The sequence below is a fragment of the Rhinoraja longicauda genome, chromosome 10 (assembly GCF_053455715.1).
Source record: "Rhinoraja longicauda isolate Sanriku21f chromosome 10, sRhiLon1.1, whole genome shotgun sequence".
Taxonomy (NCBI): Eukaryota; Metazoa; Chordata; class Chondrichthyes; order Rajiformes; family Arhynchobatidae; genus Rhinoraja; species Rhinoraja longicauda.
In genome coordinates, this window is record NC_135962.1 from 9,580,207 (window position 1) to 9,603,774 (window position 23,568).

At 44.4% G+C, this 23,568-nt stretch overlaps 1 protein-coding gene across 1 annotated transcript in view; it reads right to left on the bottom strand.

Annotated features, from left to right (window-relative positions):
• capn3a (calpain 3a, (p94)) overlaps positions 1 to 23,568 on the bottom strand; it is a 104,300-nt gene that overhangs the window by 26,103 nt on the left and 54,629 nt on the right. Inside the window, exons 6-13 of the mRNA XM_078407089.1 lie at positions 20,856 to 20,939; positions 20,641 to 20,649; positions 12,045 to 12,130; positions 7,880 to 7,957; positions 6,626 to 6,786; positions 5,537 to 5,706; positions 3,245 to 3,256; positions 678 to 886 (exon numbers count right to left, since the gene is read on the bottom strand). Coding sequence (XP_078263215.1) covers positions 678 to 886; positions 3,245 to 3,256; positions 5,537 to 5,706; positions 6,626 to 6,786; positions 7,880 to 7,957; positions 12,045 to 12,130; positions 20,641 to 20,649; positions 20,856 to 20,939 — 809 coding nt within the window. The remainder of the gene's footprint in view (positions 1 to 677; positions 887 to 3,244; positions 3,257 to 5,536; positions 5,707 to 6,625; positions 6,787 to 7,879; positions 7,958 to 12,044; positions 12,131 to 20,640; positions 20,650 to 20,855; positions 20,940 to 23,568) is intronic.

Consider the following 23,568-nt stretch of genomic DNA (forward strand, 5'->3'; position numbering starts at 1 on the left):
TTGTTTTTTCAAGTGGTGTCAGTCTAATTTATTGTCACGTGTGCAGTGGAAACCTTTTGTTGCGTGCTAATCAGTCAGCAGGAAAACACGATTACAATCGATTAATTTATAGTGTATAGATACATGATAAGGGAATAAGGTTTTAGTGCAAGGTAAAGTCAGCAAAGTCTGATCAAGGATAGTCCGAGGCTCACCAAAGAGGTAGATAGTAGTTCAGCACTGCTCTCTGGTTGTGGTAGGATGATTCAGTTGCCTGATAACAGCTGGGAAGAAACTGTGCCTGAATCTGGAGGTGTGCGTTTTCACACTTCTGTACCTTTTGCCTAATTGGAGAGAGGAGGAGAGGGAGCGGCCAGGTTGCGACTCGACCCTGATAATGCTGCTGGCCTTACCGAGGCAGCGTGAGGTATAAATAGAGTCAATGCAAGGGAGGTTGGTTTGTGTAATGGTCTGGGCTGCGTCCACAAGTCGCTGCAATGCCCAATGCCATGCATTGCAAATGCAATGTCATTTGCATTTGGAAAACACACTTCTTCTGATGAGGACAAAGAGACTCTCATTATGGTCGGAGCAGACAGTGGGTTTATCGGTCTAGTCTGGATGGCTGGCCAGCAGTTCCCCCAGCTGCTCCCCTCACAGTCTCAGTCCCCACTCGTGCCTGGTGAGAGGTCACTCACTCTGACATGTTCTGTTTCTCCGAAAAGACCCTGAGGACAAACTCGCCCTCCTGGTGCGGTTCGTACGTGGAAGGGACGATCACATATTCACCCGGGGGTAGCCTGAAGCGCTGCGATACCTCCCGCAGGTTAATGTATGACTTTGACCTGCATTTGGAGGCCTGGTAGAGGAAGAAATCTTTGGGAAGATGTTGCTTATTGCTGTACATCTGGGGGAGAAAAAGGAACAAAGAAAATTAACCATTGATTTCCAAGGACTGGCAGGATTGGCTGGAGAACGACCTTTCCCACTGACAAGAGAACAGGGAAAAGTCACCAATCAAAACAAGAATACTACAGGTACTCCCCAGGTAATGGCAGGGATCCATATCTGAGAATTGTTCATTACAGGTGCATCTCACAGGTTACAAATGCAACTGTGAATCAAGTTCCCAGTCAGCAGAAGATGTCAGCAGCTCCGCAGCGACAAGCAAATCCATCTCCCAGACGACTGTTTATATCTAGGACGGAACTGCAAATGCTGGTTTAAACCGAAGATAGACACAAAAAGCTGGAATAACTTAGTGGGTCAGATGGCATCTCTGGAGAAAAGTAATAAGTGATGTTTCGGGTCAAGACCCTTCTTCAGAAAAAGGGTCTCAATCCGAAACGCCACTTATTCCTTTTCTCCAGAGATGCCGTCTGACCCGCTGAGATACTCCAGCTTTTTGTGTCTATCTTCGCTTGTTTATAAGTTCGGGCTGCATACAAGTCAGGTGTTCATAAACAGCATGCTAATGGTGATAGATCAGCAGGTAAATTGGGCAGAGCAATGACAGATGGAATGTAATCCTGGTAAGTGTGAGGTGAAGCATTTTGCAGGAATCAGTGTTGGATTTATATTGAGTATGGTAGGGCCTCAGGGAGTATTAAGGAACATTGATGTACAAATCTAAAGATCCTTAAAGGTGGCAGCACTGGCAGATAAGGTGATGAACAAGGTGCATGGGATACTTGCCTTTATTATCCAGGGCAAGGATCTATGAGCAGGGAAATTACGGTTCTGTTTTATAAAGCATTGATTATGTTACAATTAGAGCATAGTTTACAGTTCCGATCTCCACATTACTGGAAGGATGTGATTGCATTGAACGGTGGAAGGAGATTCACCAGCATTTTGGCTGAGATGGATTGGTTCATTTGTGAGGGGAGGCTCGATAGGCTGGGTTGTTTCCCTTGGAGCGGAAGAGGCTGAGGGAGCACCTGATAAAGGTATACAAAATTATAAGCTGCCCAGATAGGATGGATAGTAAGAAACCATTCCCCATAGAAGAAGTGTCTAAGATCAGAGGGCACAGGTTTAAGGAGAGGAGTATTGGCATTGGCTTATGATTATCACGTACCGAGATACAGTGAAAAGCTTTGCTGTGTGCAATCCAGTCAAATCATACTATATACTAGTACAATCAAGCTGCACACAAATACAACAGGCAATGCAAAGAGAAAAATACTAAAGTGCAGGATACAGTATTACAACATTATAGCATTGCAGTTAACAGAAAAAAGTGCAAGGTGTGCAAGGAGGTAGATTGGTAGATTGGGACTACACTCTTGTTTATGGGAGGACCAGGCAGTATTCTAATAACAGTGGGGAAGAAGCGGGGAAGTAGGAGGTTTGGAGGGGATCTGAAGAAGATCTGTTCCACCCAGAGTTTGGCTGAAATCTGGAAACTGCAGGTTGAGAAGGAGGCAGGTAGTCTCACAGTAGTGAGCTATTTGGACAATACTTGAATCACCAAGGCACAGAAAGATACAGAACAAACGCTGGCAAATGGATTATCGGTAGACAATTGATGATCAATGTAAACATGAGCCTGTTTCTGTGTTGTATGGTTCGATGACACAGTAAAACTAAATGGAAGGAAGAGTTCTCCCTGCAGCAAGTTGTAAAATGACAAATAAAAATTGAGGTTTTTTGTGTATAAAATCATGAGAGGAATAGATCGAGTAGACGCACAGAATCTCTTGCCCAGAGTAGGGGAATCGTGGACCAGAGGACATAGGATTAAGATGAAGCTGCCAGAGGAAGTAGTTGAGGCTGGGACTATCCCAACATTTAAGAAGTAGTTAGATAGGTACATAGATAGGACAGGTTTGGAGGGATATGGACCAAGCGCAGGCATGTGGGACTAGTGTAGCTGGGACATGTTGGCCGGTGTGGGAAAGTTGGTCCGAAGGGCTTGTTTCCACACTGTATCACTCTATGACTCTAATTAGAGAATTTAAAAGGAAAATTTATTGAGGGGCTCAAGAGATGGGCCAGGTTAAAAAACAGTGGGTCCAGAGTGATAATTATATGGTATATTTCCTGGCTCGAGAGGGTTTATTTAAGTGAAGCACAACCATGTTATAATGGTTAAAAATAAACACACACCCCTTTCAGAACTGAATGATAGAATACACTGGAAACACAGCACTGCAAACATGTTAGAGCAAATGAGTCACAGAAAGTATCAGAGTAAACTTGCAATCACAAATATTAGAACAAACATGTTACAGCAATCTACAGCCATCCGTTGTTTATTTACCTCCTTTGGCACCTTTAAGAAAGAAAAAAAAGAAAAAAAAATATTAACAATTCCATCTATATCTAAAAAATGTAAATACATACTCAAACTTTATAAGTACAAGGAATGTGGCTGTAAGGTAAAATTGCTCAGTCTTCTGAGCACCTCTAACTTTGGGGCGGTAATGTGTGGGTGGTGAATGGGGAGAAACAGCAAGACTGGGATGTCGAAGCTCAGTTAGTTGCACTGCTCACCCAGTCCAGGCACACCTGAAGGCATGACCTGGCTCGGTTTGTCAGCACCTCCTGCAGAAGAGTGACGCCAAATTAATGAAGATTTGTCACAGAATTGTAAAAAAGACTCCCACATTTCCACACTTTGAATGAAGGTGGAGAATGTTGCTGCATTGGGCATGGACTTAAATCCAGCCCAGTTAAGATCAATATCTGCCCTGCCTGCTGGGGTAGATTCCCATTTCCCTGAGCGAGGATTATGGTGGAGCAATTCGCTGACTGTAAGGAAGCCAACACCGGACTCAGGGGGAAGGGAAACATGCAGTTTTGAAAACTGGAGTAGGATTTCCTCCATTACATTACAATCACAATCAACTAAAAAAGCCTTGGAGAAACAAGGAACTGCTGATGCTGGCTTACAAATAAAGAAACAAAGTGCTGGAGTAACTCAGCGGGTCAGGCAGCTTCTCTGGAGTTAGGTGCTGTTTCGGTCAGGACCCTTCTTCAGACTGCTTGTTGTGGGGTGGGGGTGGGGGGGGGGGGAGAAAGCTTTAAGAGAGGAGAGGCAGGGCAAAGCCTGGCAAATTATAGATAAAAATAGAAGTGCGAAATGTGAAGCCAGAGGAAGAGAAACACATGGAAGAGGAAGGCGAGGGGATAAATGGTTGTGCGCCTAGGTATGGCGCAGGGAAGGGGGGAGGGTTTGTAGGTTAGTTACCTAAAATTGGAAAATTCAATGTTCATACCGTTAGGTTGTAAGCTACCCAAGCGTAATGAGGTGCTGTTTCTCCAATTTGAGTGTGGCCTCACTCTGTCAAGAGAGGAGGCCCAAGGCAGGGTCAGTAAAGGAATGGGAAAGGGAGTTAAAATTGTTAGCAACCCGGAGATCCAGGAGCCCTTGAAGAACCCAGTGCAAGTGTTCAGCGAAACGTTCGCCAAATCTAGCGTACAGTGCATTCAGAAAGTATTCAGACCCCTTCACTTTTTCCACATTTTGCTACGTCACAGCCTTATTTTCAAATGGATTAAATCCTTTTAAAATTATCAATCTACACACAATACCCCATAATAAAAAAGCGAAAACAGGTGTTTAGAAATGTGTGCATCGACACTCCCCATCCAACCTGACAGAGCTTGAGAGGATCTGCAGAGAAGAATGGGAGAAATTACCCAAATACAGGTGTGCCAAGCTTGTAGCGTCATACCCAAGAAGACTTGAGGCTGTAATCGCTGCCAAAGGTGCCTCAACAAAGTACTGAGTAAAGGGTCTGAATACTTATGTAAATATGATATTCCAGTTATTTCTTTTTAATTACTTTGCAAAAATTTCTAAACACCTGTTTTCACTTTTTTATTATTGGGTATTGTGTGTAGATTGATGATAAAAAAAAGAATTTAATCCATTTTGAAATAAGGCTGTAACGTAGCAAAATGTGGAAAAAAGTGAAGGGGTCTGAGTACTTTCTGAATGCACTGTAGACTGGATCTGGATACTGGATCTCCCGAATGCAAACTATTTTAATTCCCCTTCCCATTCTCATATTGACCTTTATGTCTGGAGCCTCCTCCATTGCCAAAACGAAGCCATCCAAAAACTGGAGGAACAGCACCTCTAATTCCACTTGGGTAACTTACAGTTTTAATGGTATGAACGTTGAATTCTCCGATTGTAGGTAACTTACCTACAGCAATTACCCTCAACAGGTGCTGTCCAATCTGAAGGGTAGCATCAGCATTTCTTTATTATTTTAGTCTCTTTCTCCCTGTCATTCCTATTTCTATTTGGTTAAACCTTTTGCTTCGAAAAATAAGAACTACTTGAATTTATAGAACATCCAAATAAACAGCCCATTGCTTTCCTGTTCAAATGAAAGATGCTCGAATTAAAACATTGCCTGATTCTCTCTCCACAGATGCTTCCCAAACTGCAGTGTTTCCAGCATTTTCTGATTTTATTTCAGATGCTCATTTTTTGGATTTCCTTTGCCTTCTCTTTCTTTCCAAGGTGCACCAATCAGGAAATGGAAAGAGTTCATTGTCTGATTTCCAAATTTGTCTGAACTTTATCTTCAGAAGTTACCTCGTAAATAGCAAATCCAATGGTGTGAAAGCTGACGCCAATCCTGCGCTCCTTACGACGGTTCTTTTGCATCAGAGCAACCACAAATGTACAGAGGACTTCATTGTCATCCGGATCATCATCCTCCTCAAATAGTTTCAGCCGGTACTGCGGATTTGTCCAGAACGTGTCTTAAATGAAAGAATGGAGAGAGGGAGGGAAAGCTGTTCTCACAGAGTCTAAAAAGAGAACAAAAATACTAGAGATGGAGCAGAGAAGGGAAGTCTAGATGGTGCAAAGTCTAAGTCAGAGAAAAGAAGGAATAAAGAAACTGGGGAAGGAGGAGAATGAGAGGGAACACATAACAAAACATAAGCAGGAGTGCAGATAAAAAGGAAACCAAGAGCAATAAAATTGGTACAAGAAAAATAATCAGATTGTCACAAAGACCTAGTGCAGGCATTTCCTCAGGCAGTACCCACAACTCTTATGTGAGTGCATTAGGCATCACTTTGCAGGCTGACTCTTGTCAGCAATAGGTCGGCTACACTCCACCATTGGACCACACTGTCTAGCTTGCTGGAGAGCCCCTGGAATCACTTCTTGCATCACTAATCCTGGGCAGAATCCATGGTCTTTTTCCTTCTTAATGACAATCGTGCAGCTTCACGGAAGGAAAATACATTTATAGTTTGAGTTAGCACATTCTTCTATCACTGCATGAGTTACCTACAGGCATATCCAAAGATATGCACATCAGTATGTTCGTTGGCCAGTGTAAATGAAAATGTACGCTGGTGTGAAGGTAATTCTGGGGGTGATTTGATGGGAATGCAGAGAGAATAGGTCACAGAAAAAGTTAGCTGTGAATGGGGCTCATTGAACCAGTATAGACTGGATGGGTAAAAATGTCCTCCTATGTCATAAGCAGATATGAAAATAATAAGAAAATATTGTTAGCTCCTTCACAGGGCAATAGGATGGAAGTTGAATACAGTCTCCTCTCATTCCAAAAATAAGTGAACAGAGAAAGATACCTGTGGAGGAGGAAGTGGCAGGGAGAGAGGAGGGAGGAGGGAAACAAGGCGCAACTGGCAGTTGAAAACCCACCTGGATAGTTCCGGCACCCTCCAGCGGAACAGCCCCTTACCCACCGCCCTTCATTGATGGAGACCGTCCACTTATGGAGCTTGTCATCGTCCAGTGCGTCCGGCGTCATGTTACAAATCTCCAGCTTTGTGAAGTTCTTCTTGAAATCATCAAAGGACATCCTGCAAATGGCAAGGTGTATAGTGTTCCATCCAACATCCCACCATTCACTGTGAGCTTCAAGTCTGCTTGATTGAAAGATACAGCATGGAAACAGGCCCTTCGGCCCACCAAGACCACGCTGGCCATCACATTGACGTTGGTTTTATGTTATGCCACTTTTGCATCCAATCCCTGCACACCAGGGGCAATTTACAGAGGACAATTAACCTATAAATCCACACATCTCTGGGATGTGGGATTAAACTAGAGCACCTAGAGGAAACCCACACGGGTGTTTATTTGTAAGGAAGGAAAAGGTCGCCCAATGGAGGGAAATAAACCAGACCATTCTGCCTGTCAAGTCTATGCTGACTCTGAGATCATTCCCACCGTCCCATTCCGCCACTTATTTCTTCTCACATCCCATCAACTCCTCCTGATTCTCCTGCCACCCATCTGCACTCAGACTAATTTACAGTGGCAAATTAACCTGTCAATTCACATGTCTTTGGGACATGGGAGGAAACCAGAGCACCCGGAGGAAACCCACCCAATCACAGGGAGAACATGCAAACCCCATGCAGACAGCATCGGAAGTCAGGATTGAACCGGCGTCTCTGGAGATGAGGCAGTGGCATTACCACCTGTGCCCACTGTGCCACTCATCTCTTTATGATCTGGAATTCTGGTCACCTGTGGAGGACTACAGGGTTTCAGATTCTCCACATTTCTGTTCTGTCCTCCGAGCACCTCTTTCATTGCCCTTGGGATTGTGAGACTGGGCAAAGGTAACTTGCTGGGGTTACTTCAGGGAAACAACCAGGACGGGTAAAGATGGTGGCGTCAGAGGGCTGTCTGATCACTGGAACACTCACAAGGAGGAGGAACTGATGGCCATGGGAATCAGCGATCAGAAACATCAAAAACAAACCGTCACAGTCAAAAGTGGGCAATGCCCACAACCTCCGCTGAACTCCCCAGGAAGTTTTCATGTAATTCGGACTTCCAAGCCCACATAGTAAAACTATTTTAGGGTCAGGTGGTGTGAGGGAAATGGCAGCATTAACGCCGGCCACACTGCTTAATGTCAGGCAACAGAATGTTCATCCTCACCAGAACTCTCCGTCGTCTTTCATTAGAAGATGCAGCCGCTGTTTTTGTGATTTATCAATCTCAGACCACTCCCGAGCCCTGGAACGGGAAGGGAATAGCTTCATCAGACCTGAACGCACTCACCTCTTTCCAGCCTCACCTTGTTCTGCCTCCCTCGTGGAAATGGAAACCTGGAACCTCCATAGCAGTGACAACTCCTGCTGGAGGCGGGCTACACAGTAAAGGACCCCATGTTCAGACAGTGAGTGGTATAAGAAGATAACTGCAGATGCTGGTACAAATCGAAGGTATTTATTCACAAAATGCTGGAGTATACAGTGAGTGGTATAAACAGCTTACAACAAAGAAAACCACCTTGAACATTCCAGTGTCTCAAGGAACTTCGCTCGAGCATTTTCAAATAAAATATGTCACCACGCCACATATTAGGGGAGACAATCACAAACTGGAGAGCAATAATCAGTATTTTAATCCCATTCTCTGCAAGCAGCCAACTAAGCAGAGCCTGGCTTTGCCCTTCCTTGGCTGCGAATTCCAGACACAGTAGGTTCAAACACACACACGAGGAGGCCATTCGGCCCCTCAAGCTTGCTCTGCAATGCAATGAGATCCTTCACTCCTTTCCTTATCAATTTTTTTTCTATCCCACTCTAAAATTATTCACTTTCCACTGACTTTGAGGAAGAGAGCTCCAAAGCCTCACAGCCATCTGAGAGAAAGAAACGTTAGCCTTATTCTGTTTTAAATGGGTAACTCCTTGCTTAAACTGGAAACAGTGCAAACAAGATTTACGAGGATGGTGCCAGGATTCGAGAGACCGAGTTTTAAGGAGAGGTTGGGCAGGCTGGGACTTTATAGCTTGGAGTGCAGGAAACTGAATGGTGATCGTACAGAGGTGTGTGAAATCATGTGGGGCATAAATAGGGTGAATGCACAAATCATTTTTTCCAGGGTAGGAGAACCAAGAACTGGAGAGAATAGATTTACACCAAGAGGATAAAGATTTATTGGGAACCTGAGGGACAATGATTTCACAGAGAGGGTGCTATGTGTATGGAACAAGCCTCAAGAGGGGGTGGTTGAGACAGGTACAATAACAATACTTAAAAAGACATCTAGACAGCTACTGTAAATGTATAGGAAAGGTTTATTATAACATTGGTTAAATGCAGGGCAATTAGGACTAACTTAGATGGGCAGCTTGGTTGACATGGACGAGTTGGGGCAAAGAACCTGTTTCCATGCTGTATGGCTCTATAACTTTATTTAAACTGTAACCTGGTTCTAGATTCCCCCACAAGAGGAAATATCCTCTCCACATTCACCTATCAAGCCCATCAAGATCTGATGTCTTTGAATCTAGCTCGTCACTCTTTCAAACTTCTAAACACCAGCAGGTGCAAACTTAGTCTGTCCACCCTTTTTTCAAAAGCCTATTTGGGATAGTAGCTATTGGTCTAATAATCCTGCCTTGAACTGCTTCTAACTCTTTAATATCCTCCCTTAAATAAGACTAGTACTGTGCACAGTATTGTCCTGTACTGTCCTGTATTGTTATTTATGCCCAATAGGTAAAGCATAATCTCATTTGAATCGGTTTCCTCCCAGTATGATTACATTGTTAGTTTTCATATTTACTTGCTCATATTATACTTTTGAGAATAATGCACTCAGAAACCCAGATCCCTCTGCATCTCAGAGGTTCATAATCTCCCACCATTTCAATAATATGTTTCCTAGCAAAATGGACAACATGATGTCCCACACTATACTCCATTTGGCAGAATTTTTTTCCCACTCACTAAACTTATCCATCTCTCTTTGCAGCCCCTTGATGTCCTTTTCATACATACGTTTCTACCTGTCCTTGTGCCATCATCTCCTTCATTAACATTGAATGTAAAAGGTTGAGGTCCCTGATTAACAAGAAAATACCACAAGAAAAGTGCTGGAGTAACTCAGCGTGTCACGCAGCATCGCTGGAAAACATGGATAGGCAACGTTTCAGGTTGGGATTCTTCTTCAGACTGTAGTGTGAGGTGGAGAAAGCTGGAAGAGACATGGGGGCAGGACAAAGTCTGGCGAGTGATAGGAGGATACAGGTGAGGGGGGAAGGGGTTGATTGGCTGATGGCTGGACAAATGCCAGAGGTGAAAAGACAACAATTGTGAGATAAGGAGAAAAGGATAGAAGAGGCATAGTTTGTGATGCCAGAAGATGGAGTAGACTGGCTAAGAGGACCCAATCTTTGTGTCCTGTTAACCAGCAGTCTTCTATCCTGTCAACATGCTAACCTCCCACATCAAGAACTACTAATTTCTGCACTAACCTTTGATGTGGTGCCTTCTTAAATGCCTAGAAAGTGTACACATCCACCAGTTCGCGTATACTCACAATGCATATTACACTTAAGATTGCAAGTAAATGCTCTGCCCTTGATTTCCTTTTCAAATAAAAGGTTGGACTATCCACATACTGTTTCAAGAAACCCTCTAGAATACATTTCACAACTTCTGTCCTGTCTAAGCCTTTGACACTGAGCGTCCCCCGTCAATATTGGGGCAGTTAAAGTCATCCACTGAGACAACCTTGTTGCATTGGCGTCTTTCAGTAACTTGTCTACATATTTGTTTCTCTATCTTCTGCTTGCTATTGGAGGCCCATAGTACAATACCATTAGCGTGCTTGAACTTTTCTTATTTCTAAGCTCTACCCATATCGCCTCAACAGATTAACCCTCCAGTATATCCTCTCTCATATTGTTGTAACAGTCTCCCTGAGTAGTAGCTCAACTCCTCCACCTCTTTTGCCTCCCCCTCGATCACGTCTGAAACATCGAGACCCCGGAACATTGAGATGCCAATTGTGTCCCTCTCCCAATGGTCTAAAAGTCTAAATCCTTGCCCCCTGCACCAATGCCTGAGCCACGCATACATCTGTTCTATTCCAACCTTAACTAGCGCATGGCACCGGGAGTAATCTGGAGATTACAACCCCAGGGCTCCTGGTTTTTAATTTCTGCCTAACTCCCTGTATTCACTTCACAGGACCTCATCCCTTTCCCTACTTATGGAGGGCCATCTGAGGCAAAACGATCATGTAGTGAACAGAAAAAGAAATTCAAAGAGTCTTGGAATATCCCAGAAGAGTTTCAACATTTCCATGCATCGAGGGAAATAACACACGTTGGATTGTTGTGTTTGGCAAACCTGCATATAATGTGGTGCTCATTCATACAAAGAAGTTGAAATGGAGAAAGAAAAAAAAACCCCAACTCAAACCACTATCATTTCAGCGTCCCTATTGGCCTGTGTGGAAGGAACTCTCAAACCCAGATTGGTCTAATCAGCCACCTCTGAAGGATCACAGCACTATAAACTAGATGTCATGGTCTTACTCGAGAATGAATGACACAGAACAACACCTACAACAAAATGGAGACGATACAATGCCACTTTATTTATCCCAGAGGAGACACAATGAACTGTAGATGCTGGAATCCTGAACAATGCACAAAGTACTGGAGTAACTCAGTAGGTCAGGCAGCATCTGCAAGGTTGCAAGATGTAGGCCAATGGTGAAGGACCAGCATTATATTTTCAAGTCAGGATAATGTGCGAGTTGGAGGGGAACCTACAGGAGGTGGTGTTTACCCTCAACAACTGCCCTTTTCCTTGTTGATGGTTTGGGAGACACTGATGGAGTAGCCTGGTGAGAAATAGTAATGCATTTTGTAAATGGTTCACACTGATGCCACTGTATGCCAGCGGTGGAGGGAGAGATTGTTTAAGGTGGTGGGTAAAGAACCAAACAAGCAGCCTGCATTGTCGAGCTTCTTGAGAGATGTTGGAGCTGCACTCATTCTGACAAGCAACCAGCTACCTGGTCTTTGTTATTAGGCTGCTTCCTGGATGAAGTCACAGAGCCAATTGGTGATATGCGGGTGGGGAGGGAGGGTGTGGGGCAGACATGTTTTTCTTTTGCCCTCCAGACTTCCTTCAGTGCTATTTCTATAAGGTCATTGGTTAACAATGAGAAGCAGGAGCTGACAAACTGCAAGGTACACTGAGATCAGTCAGAGTGGATATTAATTAAGTACGGATACAGAAAACAAACTGGACCACATCTATAAATCTCTAAATGTTTGGAAAAAAGGGAAACGTACTTATCACTCCAGGGCCCGTTCCATTCAACCGAACCCCATGGATTCCTCAAACGTACCAACTTTATCTTCTGGTTTCGATAAGTGACCTGATGTCAAAATTACCATTGTTACTTGGGAACAGAAACCTAAAGACATGTCAATAAACACAAACACAGAAACTCTGATATGACCTCCATATCTGCAACCAAGAATTTATTCCTGAAAATGTGCCTATGTTCATTTTTTTAAATTTCTCCCAACTACTCTCCCAATCTTAGAATATGTGGAAAATAACCTGAGAGAGGGTGGGAGTATGGCTGAAACCGTACCAATGTCTGGATGAGTTTGCATTGTGTCGGGTCTTCAGAGCTATCGGATGTGATAATGAACCGAGCCCGAAATTCACACTTTAAAAATGTTAATCGGGAATATCTTTTCATATTTCTAACATTTCCAGGTCAAGTCCAGCCACTTGCAAAGTTTGTTCCGACACTTCTGATCAGGATCCACTGTAGATGCCAGATGCTTTTCCAGTACTGGAAACCCACCCAATAATGACCCCATTTTCCCATGCCACAATGCAAGTAAGAACTCCCAGATCTATAATTCAACCATCATCTGTAAGTTGGGTAGACTGATGGGACTGAAGGCTGATAAATCCCCAGGGCCTGATGGTCTGCATCCCAGGGTACTTAAGGAGGTGGCTCTAGAAATAGTGGAAGCATTGGAGATCATTTTTCAATGTTCTATAGATTCAGGATCAGTTCCTGTGGATTGGAGGATAGCAAATGTTATCCCACTTTTTAAGAAAGGAGGGAGAGAGAAAACGGGTAATTATAGACCAGTTAGTCTGACATCAGTGGTGGGGAAGATGCTGGAGTCAATTATAAAAGACGAAATTGCTGAGCATTTGGATAGCAGTAACAGGATCATTCCGAGTCAGCATGGATTTACGAAGGGGAAATCATGCTTGACAAATCTACTGGAATTATTTGAGGATGTAACTAGGAAAATTGACAGGGGAGAGTCGGTGGATGTGGTGTACCTCGACTTTCAGAAAGCCTTCGACAAGGTCCCACATAGGAGATTAGTGGGCAAAATTAGAGCACATGGTATTGGGGGTAGGGTACTGACATGGATAGAAAATTGGTTGACAGACAGAAAGCAAAGAGTGGGGATAAATGGGTCCCTTTCGGAATGGCAGGCAGTGACCAGTGGGGTACCGCAAGGTTCGGTGCTGGGACCCCAGCTATTTACGATATACATTAATGACTTAGATGAAGGGATTAAAAGTACCATTAGCAAATTTGCAGATGATGGGGGGTAGTGTGAATTGTGAGGAAGATGCAATAAGGCTGCAGGGTGACTTGGACAGGTTGTGTGAGTGGGCGGATACATGGCAGATGCAGTTTAATGTAGATAAGTGTGAGGTTATTCACTTTGGAAGTAAGAATAGAAAGGCAGATTATTATCTGAATGGTGTCAAGTTAGGAAGAGGGGATGTTCAACGAGATCTGGGTGTCCTAGTGCATCAGTCACTGAAAGGATGCATGCAGGTACAGCAGGCAGTGAAGAAAGCCAATGGAATGTTGGCCTTCGTAACAAGAGGAGTTGAGTATAGGAGCAAAGAGGTCCTTCTACAGTTGTACCGGGCCCTGGTGAGACCGCACCTGGAGTACTGTGTGCAGTTTTGGTCTCCAAATTTGAGGAAGGATATTCTTGCTATTGAGGGCGTGCAGCGTAGGTTCACTAGGTTAATTCCCGGAATGGCAGGACTGTCGTATGTTGAAAGGCTGGAGCAATTAGGCTTGTATACACTGGAATTTAGAAGGATGAGGGGGGATCTTATTGAAACATATAAGATAGCAGCAGCAGCAAGCAGCAGTAGCAAGCAGCATCTAGCTGTGTTGCTTGGGAAGTAGTGTGTGGGGATTGTGTGGGGATTGTGTGGGGATAGTAAGGAGTAAGACCTGTGTGATCTCCCGGACTAGTTTCGATCGCCTAGCTTGGGGTCGGAGAGGAATTTCCCGGATTTTTTCCCAAATTGGCCTGGGTTTTTTATCCGGTTTTTCGCCTCTCCCAGGAGATCACTCAGTTCTTTTGGGTGGGCGGTTGGAGCGGTTGGAGTAGCGGCCGGGCGGTAGGTTTAGTAACTGAGCGCGGGGCTTTGTTTGGAGAGTATGAATGCCAGGGCAGTTTTTTGTTCTGGGTGTCAGATGTGGAGAATCTGGGAGTCTGATAGTCTTCCAGACATCCACATCTGCGCCAGGTGTGACGAGATGGGGCTCCTAAGGGACCGTATTAGGAACCTGGAGCGGCAGATTGATGACCTCCGTCTGATCAGGGAGAGTGAGGAGGTTATAGATAGGAGTTACAGGGAGGTGGTCACTCCTAGACCACGGGAGGTAGACAAGTGGGTCACTGTTAGGGGGGGCAAGGAACAGAGGCAGGGACTAGGGAGTACCCCGGTGGCTGTACCCCTTGGAAATAAGTACTCCTGTTTAAGTACTGTTGGGGGGGACAGCCTACCTGGGGGCAACGACGGTGCCCGGGCCTCTGGCAAGGAGTCCGGCCCTGTTGCTCAGAAGGGTAGGGAAAGGAAGAGGAGAGCAGTAGTAATAGGGGACTCTATAGTGAGGGGGTCAGATAGGCGTTTCTGTGGACACAGTCGGGAGACCCGGATGGTGGTTTGCCTCCCTGGTGCCGGTGTCCGGGATGTGTCTGAGCGTGTCCAGGATATCCTGAAAGGGGAGGGAGAGGAGCCAGAGGTCGTGGTACATATAGGTACCAACAATATAGGTAGGATAAGGGAAGAGGTCCTGAAAGGAGAATTCAGGGGGCTAGGAAGAGAGTTAAAAAAAAGGACTTCCAAAGTAATAATCTCAGGCTTACTGCCTGTGCCACGCGATAGTGAGAATAGGAATGGAGTGAGGTGGAGGATAAATACGTGGCTGAGGAACTGGTGCAGGGAGCAAGGTTTCAAGTTTCTGGATCATTGGGACCTCTTCTGGGGGAAGTATGACCTGTACAAAAAGGACGGGTTGCATCTGAACCCGAGGGGAACCAATATCCTGGCGGGGAGATTTGCTAAAATAACTGCGGAGACTTTAAACTAGTACGGTTGGGGGGAGGGACTCAAACACAGATAGCTAATAGGCAGTGTGTGAGGCAGGAGGCAGAAAAGGGAAACACTCAGACCCAATATGTAGGAGAGAAAGAAGGGAAAAGAAATAAACTGAGAATAAGAAATGATGGGTCCCTTAAATGTGTATATTTTAATGCTAGGAGCATTGTAAGAAAGGTGGATGAGCTTAGAGCCTGGATTGACATCTGGAAGTATGATGTTGTGGCGATCAGTGAAACATGGTTGCAGGAGGGTTGCGATTGGCAATTAAATATTCCAGGATTTCATTGTTTCAGATGTGATAGAATCGGAGGGGCAAGAGGTGGGGGTGTTGCATTGCTTGTCAGGGAGGATATCACAGCAGTGCTTTGGCAGGACAGACTAGAAGGCTCGATTCAGGAGGCTGTTTGGGTGGAACTCAGAAATGAGAAAGGTTTAGCAACACTTATAGGGGTGTATTATAGACCGCCAAATAGGGAACGAGAATTGGAAGAGCAAATATGTAAGGAGATAGCAGATATTAGTAGTAAGCACAGAGTGGTGATTGTGGGTGATTTCAATTTTCCGTATATAGACTGGGAATCACATTCTGTTAAAGGGCTGGATGGTTTGGAGTTTGTAAAATGTGTGCAGGATAGTTTTTTGCAGCAATACGTAGAGGTGCCTACCAGAGAAGGGGCAGTGTTGGACCTCCTGTTAGGAAATGAGATGGGTCAGGTGACGGAGGTATGTGTTGAGGAGCACTTTGGGTCTAGTGATCATAATGCCATTAGTTTCAATATCATTATGGAGAAGGTCAAATCTGGACCAAGGGTTGAGATTTTGGATTGGAGAAAGGCTAATTTTGAGGAGATGAGAAAGGATTTAAAAGGAGTGAAATGGAAATTGTTGTTTTATAAAAAGGATATAATAGAGAAATGGAGGATATTTAAAGGTGAAATTTTGAGAGTACAGAGTCTTTATGTCCCTGTTCGGTGGAAAGGAAAGAATAATAATTTGAAAGAGCCATGGTTTTCCAGGGAAATTGGACACTTGGTTCGGAAAAAGAGGGAGATATACAATAAATATATAAGCGGCAGGGAGTAAATGAGGTTCTTGAGGAATATAAAGAATGTAAAAGGAATCTTAAAAAGGAAATTAGAAAAGCGAAAAAAAGATATGAGGCTGCTTTGGCAAGTAATGTAAAAGTAAACCCCAAGGGGTTCTACAGATATGTCAATAGCAAAAGGATAGTGAGGGATAAAATTGGTCCATTAGAGAGTCAGAGTGGACAGCTATGTGCTGAGCCGGAAGAAATGGGGGAGATATTAAACAATTTCTTTTCTTCGGTATTTACCGAGGAGAAGGATATTGAATTATGTGAGGTAAGCGAAACAAGTAGAGTAGTGATGGAAATTAGGAGGATTAAAGAAGAGGAGGTACGGACACTTTTGAAGAATATAAAAGTGGATAAGTCTCCAGGTCCTGATAGGATATTCCCTAGGACATTGAGGGAAGTTAGTGCAGAAATAGCAGGGGCTATGACGGAAATATTTCAAACGTCATTAGAAACAGGGATGGTGCCGGAAGATTGACGCATTGCGCATGTTGTGCCTTTGTTTAAAAAAGGTTCTAAAAGTAAACCTAGCAATTATAGACCTATTAGTTTGACGTCTGTGGTGGGAAAATTAATGGAAAAGATACTTAGGGACAATATATATAATTATTTGGATAATCAAGGCCTGATTAGAAACAGTCAACATGGATTTGTGCCTGGAAGGTCATGTTTGACTAATCTTCTTGAATTTTTTGAAGAGGTTACCAGGGAAATTGATAAGGGCAAGGCTGTGGATGTTGTCTATATGGACTTCAGTAAGGCATTTGACAAGGTTCCACATGGAAGGTTGATTAAGAAGGTTAAATCGTTGGGTATTAATAGTGAGGTTGCAAGATGGATTCAACAATGGCTGAATGGGAGATACCAGAGGGTAACGGTTGACAATTGTATGTCAGGTTGGAGGCCAGTGTCTAGTGGAGTGCCCCAAGGATCTGTGTTGGGTCCACTGTTGTTTGTCATTTACATTAATGATCTGGATGATGGTGTGGCAAATTGGATTAGTAAATATGCAGATGATACTAAGATAGGTGGAGTAGTTGATAGTGAGGTAGATTTTCAAAGTCTACAGAGAGACTTGGGCCTTTTGGAAGGGTGGGCTGAAAGATGGCAGATGGAGTTTAATGCTGATAAGTGTGAGGTGCTGCATTTTGGTAGGACAAATCAAAATAGGACGTACAGGGTAAATGGTAGGGAATTAAGGAATGCAGTGGAACAGAGGGATCTGGGAATAACTGTGCATTGTTCCCTGAAGGTGGAATCTCATGTGGATAGGGTGGTGAAGAAGGCGTTTGGTATGCTTGCCTTTATAAATCAGAGCATCGAGTATAGAAGTTGGGATGTAATGTTGAAATTGTACAGGGCATTGGTGAGGCCGAATCTGGAGTATGGTGTGCAGTTCTGGTCGCCAAATTATAGGAAGGATGTCGACAAAATGGAGAGGGTACAGAGGAGATTTACTAGAATGTTGCCTGGGTTTCAGCACTTAGGCTACAGAGAGAGGTTGAACAGGTTGGGTCTTTATTCTTTGGAGCGTAGAAGGTTGAGGGGAGACTTGATAGAGGTTTTTAAAATTTTGAGAGGGACGGACAGAGTTGACGTGGGTAGGCTTTTCCCTTTGAGAGTGGGGAAGATTCCAACAAGGGGACATAGCTTCAGAATTGAGGGACAAAGGTTTAGGGGTAACATGAGGGGGAACTTCTTTACTCAGAGGGTTGTGGCTGTATGGAATGGGCTTCCGGTGGAAGTGGTGGAGGCTGGCTCGATTTTATTATTTAAGAGTAAATTGGATAGGTATATGGATAGGAGGGGATTGGAGGGTTATGGTCTGAGTGCAGGTAGATGAGACTAGGTCAGGGAGAATGGTCGGCGTGGACTGGTAGGGCCGGACAGGCCTGTTTCCATGCTGTAGTTGTTATATATATGTTATATGTTAATTAGGGGATTGGACACATTAGAGGCAGGAAACATGTTCCCAATGTTGGGGGAGTCCAGAACAAGGGGCCACAGTTTAAGAATAAGGGGTAGGCCATTTAGAACGGAGATAAGGAAGAACTTTTTCAGTCAGAGAGTGGTGAAGGTGTGGAATTCTCTGCCTCAGAAGGCAGTGGAGGCCAGTTCGTTGGATGCTTTCAAGAGAGAGCTGGATAGAGCTCTTAAGGATAGCGGAGTGAGGGGGTATGGGGAGAAGGCAGGAACGGGGTACTGATTGAGAGTGATCAGCCATGATCGCATTGAATGGCGGTGCTGGCTCGAAGGGCTGAATGGCCTACTCCTGCACCTATTGTCTATTGTCTATTAAAGAAAGCTGCCCTGTGAACCAGAGTTCTTCATTCATGTTCCTCGTAAAGGATGACTCTCTGAGGACTTCACAATGCTGCTGTAATATAAGAGTTCAGAGTTATATAAAATCTTCATCTCGTGAGGTGTTTGACCTTTTGTCAAGGCTGTGGAGGCTCGGTGACCGAGTTCATTCAAAACAGAGACTGACGGGTCTCTGGATATCAGCGGATACAGGAATGGTGCAGGAAAATGGCACTGAGATAGTTGATCAGCCTGGATGAATGGTGTAGCAGGCTTGGGGGCTAAGTGGCTGATTCCTGCTCCTGTTTCTTATTTTTATATTGAAAAGATATGTTGAAAGATATTTTTAATTTGAAAACACTACTAAAGTGTGAGTTTTAGGCTCAGCGTCATGGTGAACAGGGCAAGGTCAGGGGGCACAGGGTAGAAACCCCCATTTCCGCTGTGGAGAAGGAGGCACAACAGCATACCTTGACCTCTCTGCATGGCGTCACCAGGCTCAGGTTTACTAAACCTGGTCCTTCCTGAGAGTGACACTCTGCAAGAAGTCGTCCAGTGATGCACATACTAGATTGCTCCACAGAGGTCAAGGTTATGGTTGCACACAATTTTCTAGCGAAGATATAAAACAAAATGCTGGAGTAACTCAGCGGGTCAGGCAGCATCTCTGGAGAAAAGGAAACAGGTGACCTCAGGAAGGGTGGAATCCATAAGGGCCCATTGGCTGGGGAAGTGGTGCTATCGAGAAAGATACAAGGATGCAAACATGAGAACTGGAAAGACAACTAGGATGGGGAAAGAGGGGTGGGGGGGGGGGGGAGAGAGGAGGGGAGGCATCCATTGCATCCCTCTTGTTAGCCCATCTTCCCCAACCAACAATGGGCCATTATGGACTCCGCCCATCCTGGGGTCATCTCTTCTGGCGCTGAGTTGAACTGGCCTTTACTCGCACCCCTCCCCCCCTCATCCCCCCAGCTCTATCTTTCAGTCTGATGAAGGGTTCTGACCCAAAACGTCACCTTTTCCTTATCTCCAGAGACACTGCCTGACTCATTGAGTTACTCCAACATTTTGTGTCTATCTTCAGTACAAAGCAGCATCTGCAGTTCCTTCCTACTCAAATTTCTAGCCTCAGGATCATCAGCAGCAGAAAGCACTGTTTGCTCCTCTGCAGCACGGGATGGGTCACTGATGCTCTGCCTTGAGAAGCGGCTTCACCTCGAGACATTGCAGGGGGATGCCTTTGAATGAACCTCCTGTCCCGAGTTTGCCATTGATTGCATCGGTGGGTCGATTTAAGTTGCGCTGAAGAACCCCCGAGTTTGATGCAAATGGAAAGGAATGGAAGGTCAAAGAAATGTCCATAAGAACATAAAATAGAAGCAGAAATTAGGCCATTCAATAAGATCACTGTTAATCTTTTACCTCAGCATTACCTTCTTGTAATCACTCAAATATCCCTCAAGTATCAGGAGTGCATTGGATGCTATCTATCGCCAAGCAGCACTGTTCTCCTCGGTCACATTTCTATGACTCTTGACAGCTTGCGCTTCATTCCTAGGAGCTGGCACCTCGCTAGAGCCCCTGAGCTGAGCCCTCAGTGATTGATCTTGGAATACAAGGGTTGTCCACAACTTTCATGGTGACTGTCGCGTTTGCACATTCTGAACAATCCTGCCCATTGTCACTACAGTGACAACCAGAGCACAACTGGAAACTAGATCAAATCTTGTTCCTCCATTTGCCTGACAGAATATTGCAGCGATCAGATTTACATCCAATCCATCTGGGCATTAATCAGATTCCTAAATTGTTCTGCATGAATCTATGTCCATGTCACAGATTGCCCACAATTATATTTGAGTAAAATCCCCAGGACTCCCTTGCATGCACTCCTTGCACCCCAGTATTCCCCACGTTCACTCCCCGTACCCTGGTTTTCCCCACTTTCACTCCCTGTACCCCAGTATTCCCCACATTCACTCCCTGCCCCTGAGTATTCCCTCATTCACTCCCTGTACTTTGATATTTCCCACATTCACTCCCTGTTTCCTAGTATTCCCCACGTTCACTTCATGTACCACAGTATTCCCCACATTCTTTCCCTGTACCCCAATATTCCCCACATTCACTCCCTATACCTCAGCATTCCCCAGAATGCTCCCTATTCGCTGGTGCTCCAAACATTTGAATTTTAGATCGAATTCTTTCCTCAGGGTTACCTCCTTGAGTCCAGTGCTAGCTGGCATCTTCAGGCAGGCTACAATAACATACATGCCAAACTACATAATGCGAAGCTTTCACACCTTACCTCATCCACACTGGTCACGGAGTAGGCGTGACCTTTGACCAGGCCGCTGGCTGTCCGTGTCTCGAACTGCAGGGGTACGTATGACTGCCAAAAGAGAAATTGGTCAGTGTGCCGACAGTCATGGGATAGGACGGTTGACAACAGATGCAACAACAGGTGAGCCATATCACTTTCCTGAGACATGACTTTGCTTGCATCGCTCCCTATCGTTGGCCTGGAAAATACCAATGATCTGCCCATCCATCTAGAAACAGGTGCCGTGTTGACTGTCCCACCCTACAAAACAGCCTGTGGGGTTTCTCAATCCAGTAACAGGGCTTAACAACTGTAATCCATATCCTTGCAATCTAGTTTAACCTAGCTGTCCACACCCACCCTCCCCCCACCCCACCCACCCCCCACCACAACTCTCACTGTATTCCAAACTCCCACTATCCAACCCAACTCTCTGATTTATATATACTACCTTCCCCTACTCTGAACAAATCATTAACTATATGAAATAATGTTCTGCAATCTTCTTCTCTAGATCCTTTTAAAATTATGTATTTTCCCCTATTCAGTTTTATCAATTTTATCCTATCCGCCCCAGAGTATCCCACATGCCATCTCTGATCTCCCGGTGGCCCAGCACTTTAACTCCCCCTCCCATTCCCAGTCTGACCTCTCTGTCATGGGCCTCCTCCAGTGCCATGGTGAGGCCCGCCGGAAGTTGGAGGAGCAGCACCTCATATTTCGCCTGGGCAGTTTGCGGCCCGGTGGTATGAACGTCGACTTCTCCAACTTCAGATAGCTCCTCTGTCCCTCCCTTCCCCTCCTCCTTCCCAGATCTCCCTCTATCTTCCTGTCTCCACCTATATCCTTCCTTTGTCCCACCCCCGACATCAGTCTGAAGAAGGGTCTCGACCCGAAACGTCACCCATTCCTTCTCTCCCGAGATGCTGCCTGACCTGCTGAGTTACTCCAGCATTTTGTGAATAAATCAGATTTATATGACTTCCTGAAGCATATTTTAATATTTTGCGTCTGCTCTCTTATGAATCAATCTCGTAGCTTCCCTTTAAATTCCTCCTAGTATTGCCTTCGAATCACTTTGTTTTTGCTTTTCTCTTGCTGCCTGCGTATTTCTTCCCTCAATCTACATTTTCCTGCCGTTATTCATCCAAGATGCTTCATTTGTATTCAGTTTTGCTCTTGTTTTTCAGCTGAATGAAAGTTTCTGTATTACTACTGCACAATTTTGTTATTAATGTTATTCCATGTCAATCTCTGACAATATTGTGCCAATTCTATTTGCAAACATCTTTCCTCGCGCTCCTTCAAACTATTCCATAACCCTTCATTGTGCATTAATTCTTCTCAACTCTTATCCCAATTGGTTCTGTTTCCATTGTGGCCCCGCTTCCTACTTCTCTATCTGCTCTGGTCTACTCTATTCCAACAGTGAATCCTCCCATTAGGTCTCTTGTAAACTGGCTGAGAAATAACTTGGTACACACTGCCCACTACCCCTCACCCATCCACCATCCATGCCACTTATCTTCATGGTGGTAGAAATCCCCATCATTTTGAGATCTATGTGCTTTAAGGGGCAGTCCCACTTAGGCGATTTTTTAGGCGACTGACGGCGACTGTAAAAGTCATAGCAGATTTCCAAAATTTTCTTTTACCCTACGACAATGACCACGACAATGCCGAGTCAGGTCGATACAAGTTACTTTTTTTGTGAAACTAGCACCTGGCTAAGTGATTACACCGTCATCGGAAACATGGCAAAATTCCCACGCTTATCAATGCTTCTCCGGCGTCCTAATTTTCGTTGAAATCACTGACAAATCTATAATTACTTGAGAGTTTTGAAATATAACATCTTGCCCAGGTTATTTGAAAACCAAGCTTCATGGTAATAAGGCATAAACTGGATTGACTTCCAGTTTACTAATAGCAGTATTAAGAAAGTTCATTTTAAACGTGGTTAAATGGATTTTTGTGCGAGTGTGAGCATTCTAGGAAAATGTACTGGAGATGCATATCTGGTTTCTGGGTTGCATATCTGGGTTGGGAGCCTGCTTTAAAAGTAATCGCTGATAGCCATAAACATCGCAAAATTCCCACGTTTACCTGACCGTCAAACTGTCACCTCCAATCTACCTGTCAAATAGCCTGATGGTAAATAAATTGGTTAAACACAAGTATTTTATGGTATCTTCAAATGACTTTACTTAATTTAATATTACGTGCTTCTAAATGCATCTGCGACAACCTAGCAAACCTGGGGACAGCATGCGACAACGCCCGCAATAAGCAACGATACCTGGCGACAAGCCAGCTGTCGCCGAGAAATTTCAATCCGGTTCATTTCTCAGCAACGTGCCGTGATCCAGTACAATTCTTTGAAGACTCCTCACGATCATGCCTGCGACACCTCGGCGAACAGTCGGCGACAGCCTAGTCGCTGGCAGTCGCCTTAAAATCGCCTAAGTGAGACAGGCCCTTTATTCCTGCTCCTTAATTTTCTCCCAAATTTATTATCCTGACCTTCTAATTATATTTCAGGGATCTAATATCTGCCATTTTTAAATTTTTCTTAGTACTAAACTACTTTTAATGCTCTTCCATTATATACATAATTGTATCTAAATGATCTTTTCTCTTTCTATTTCTGCTTTACATGGTTGTCATTTCCCTGACAGCCTCTATTTTATAGAAACAA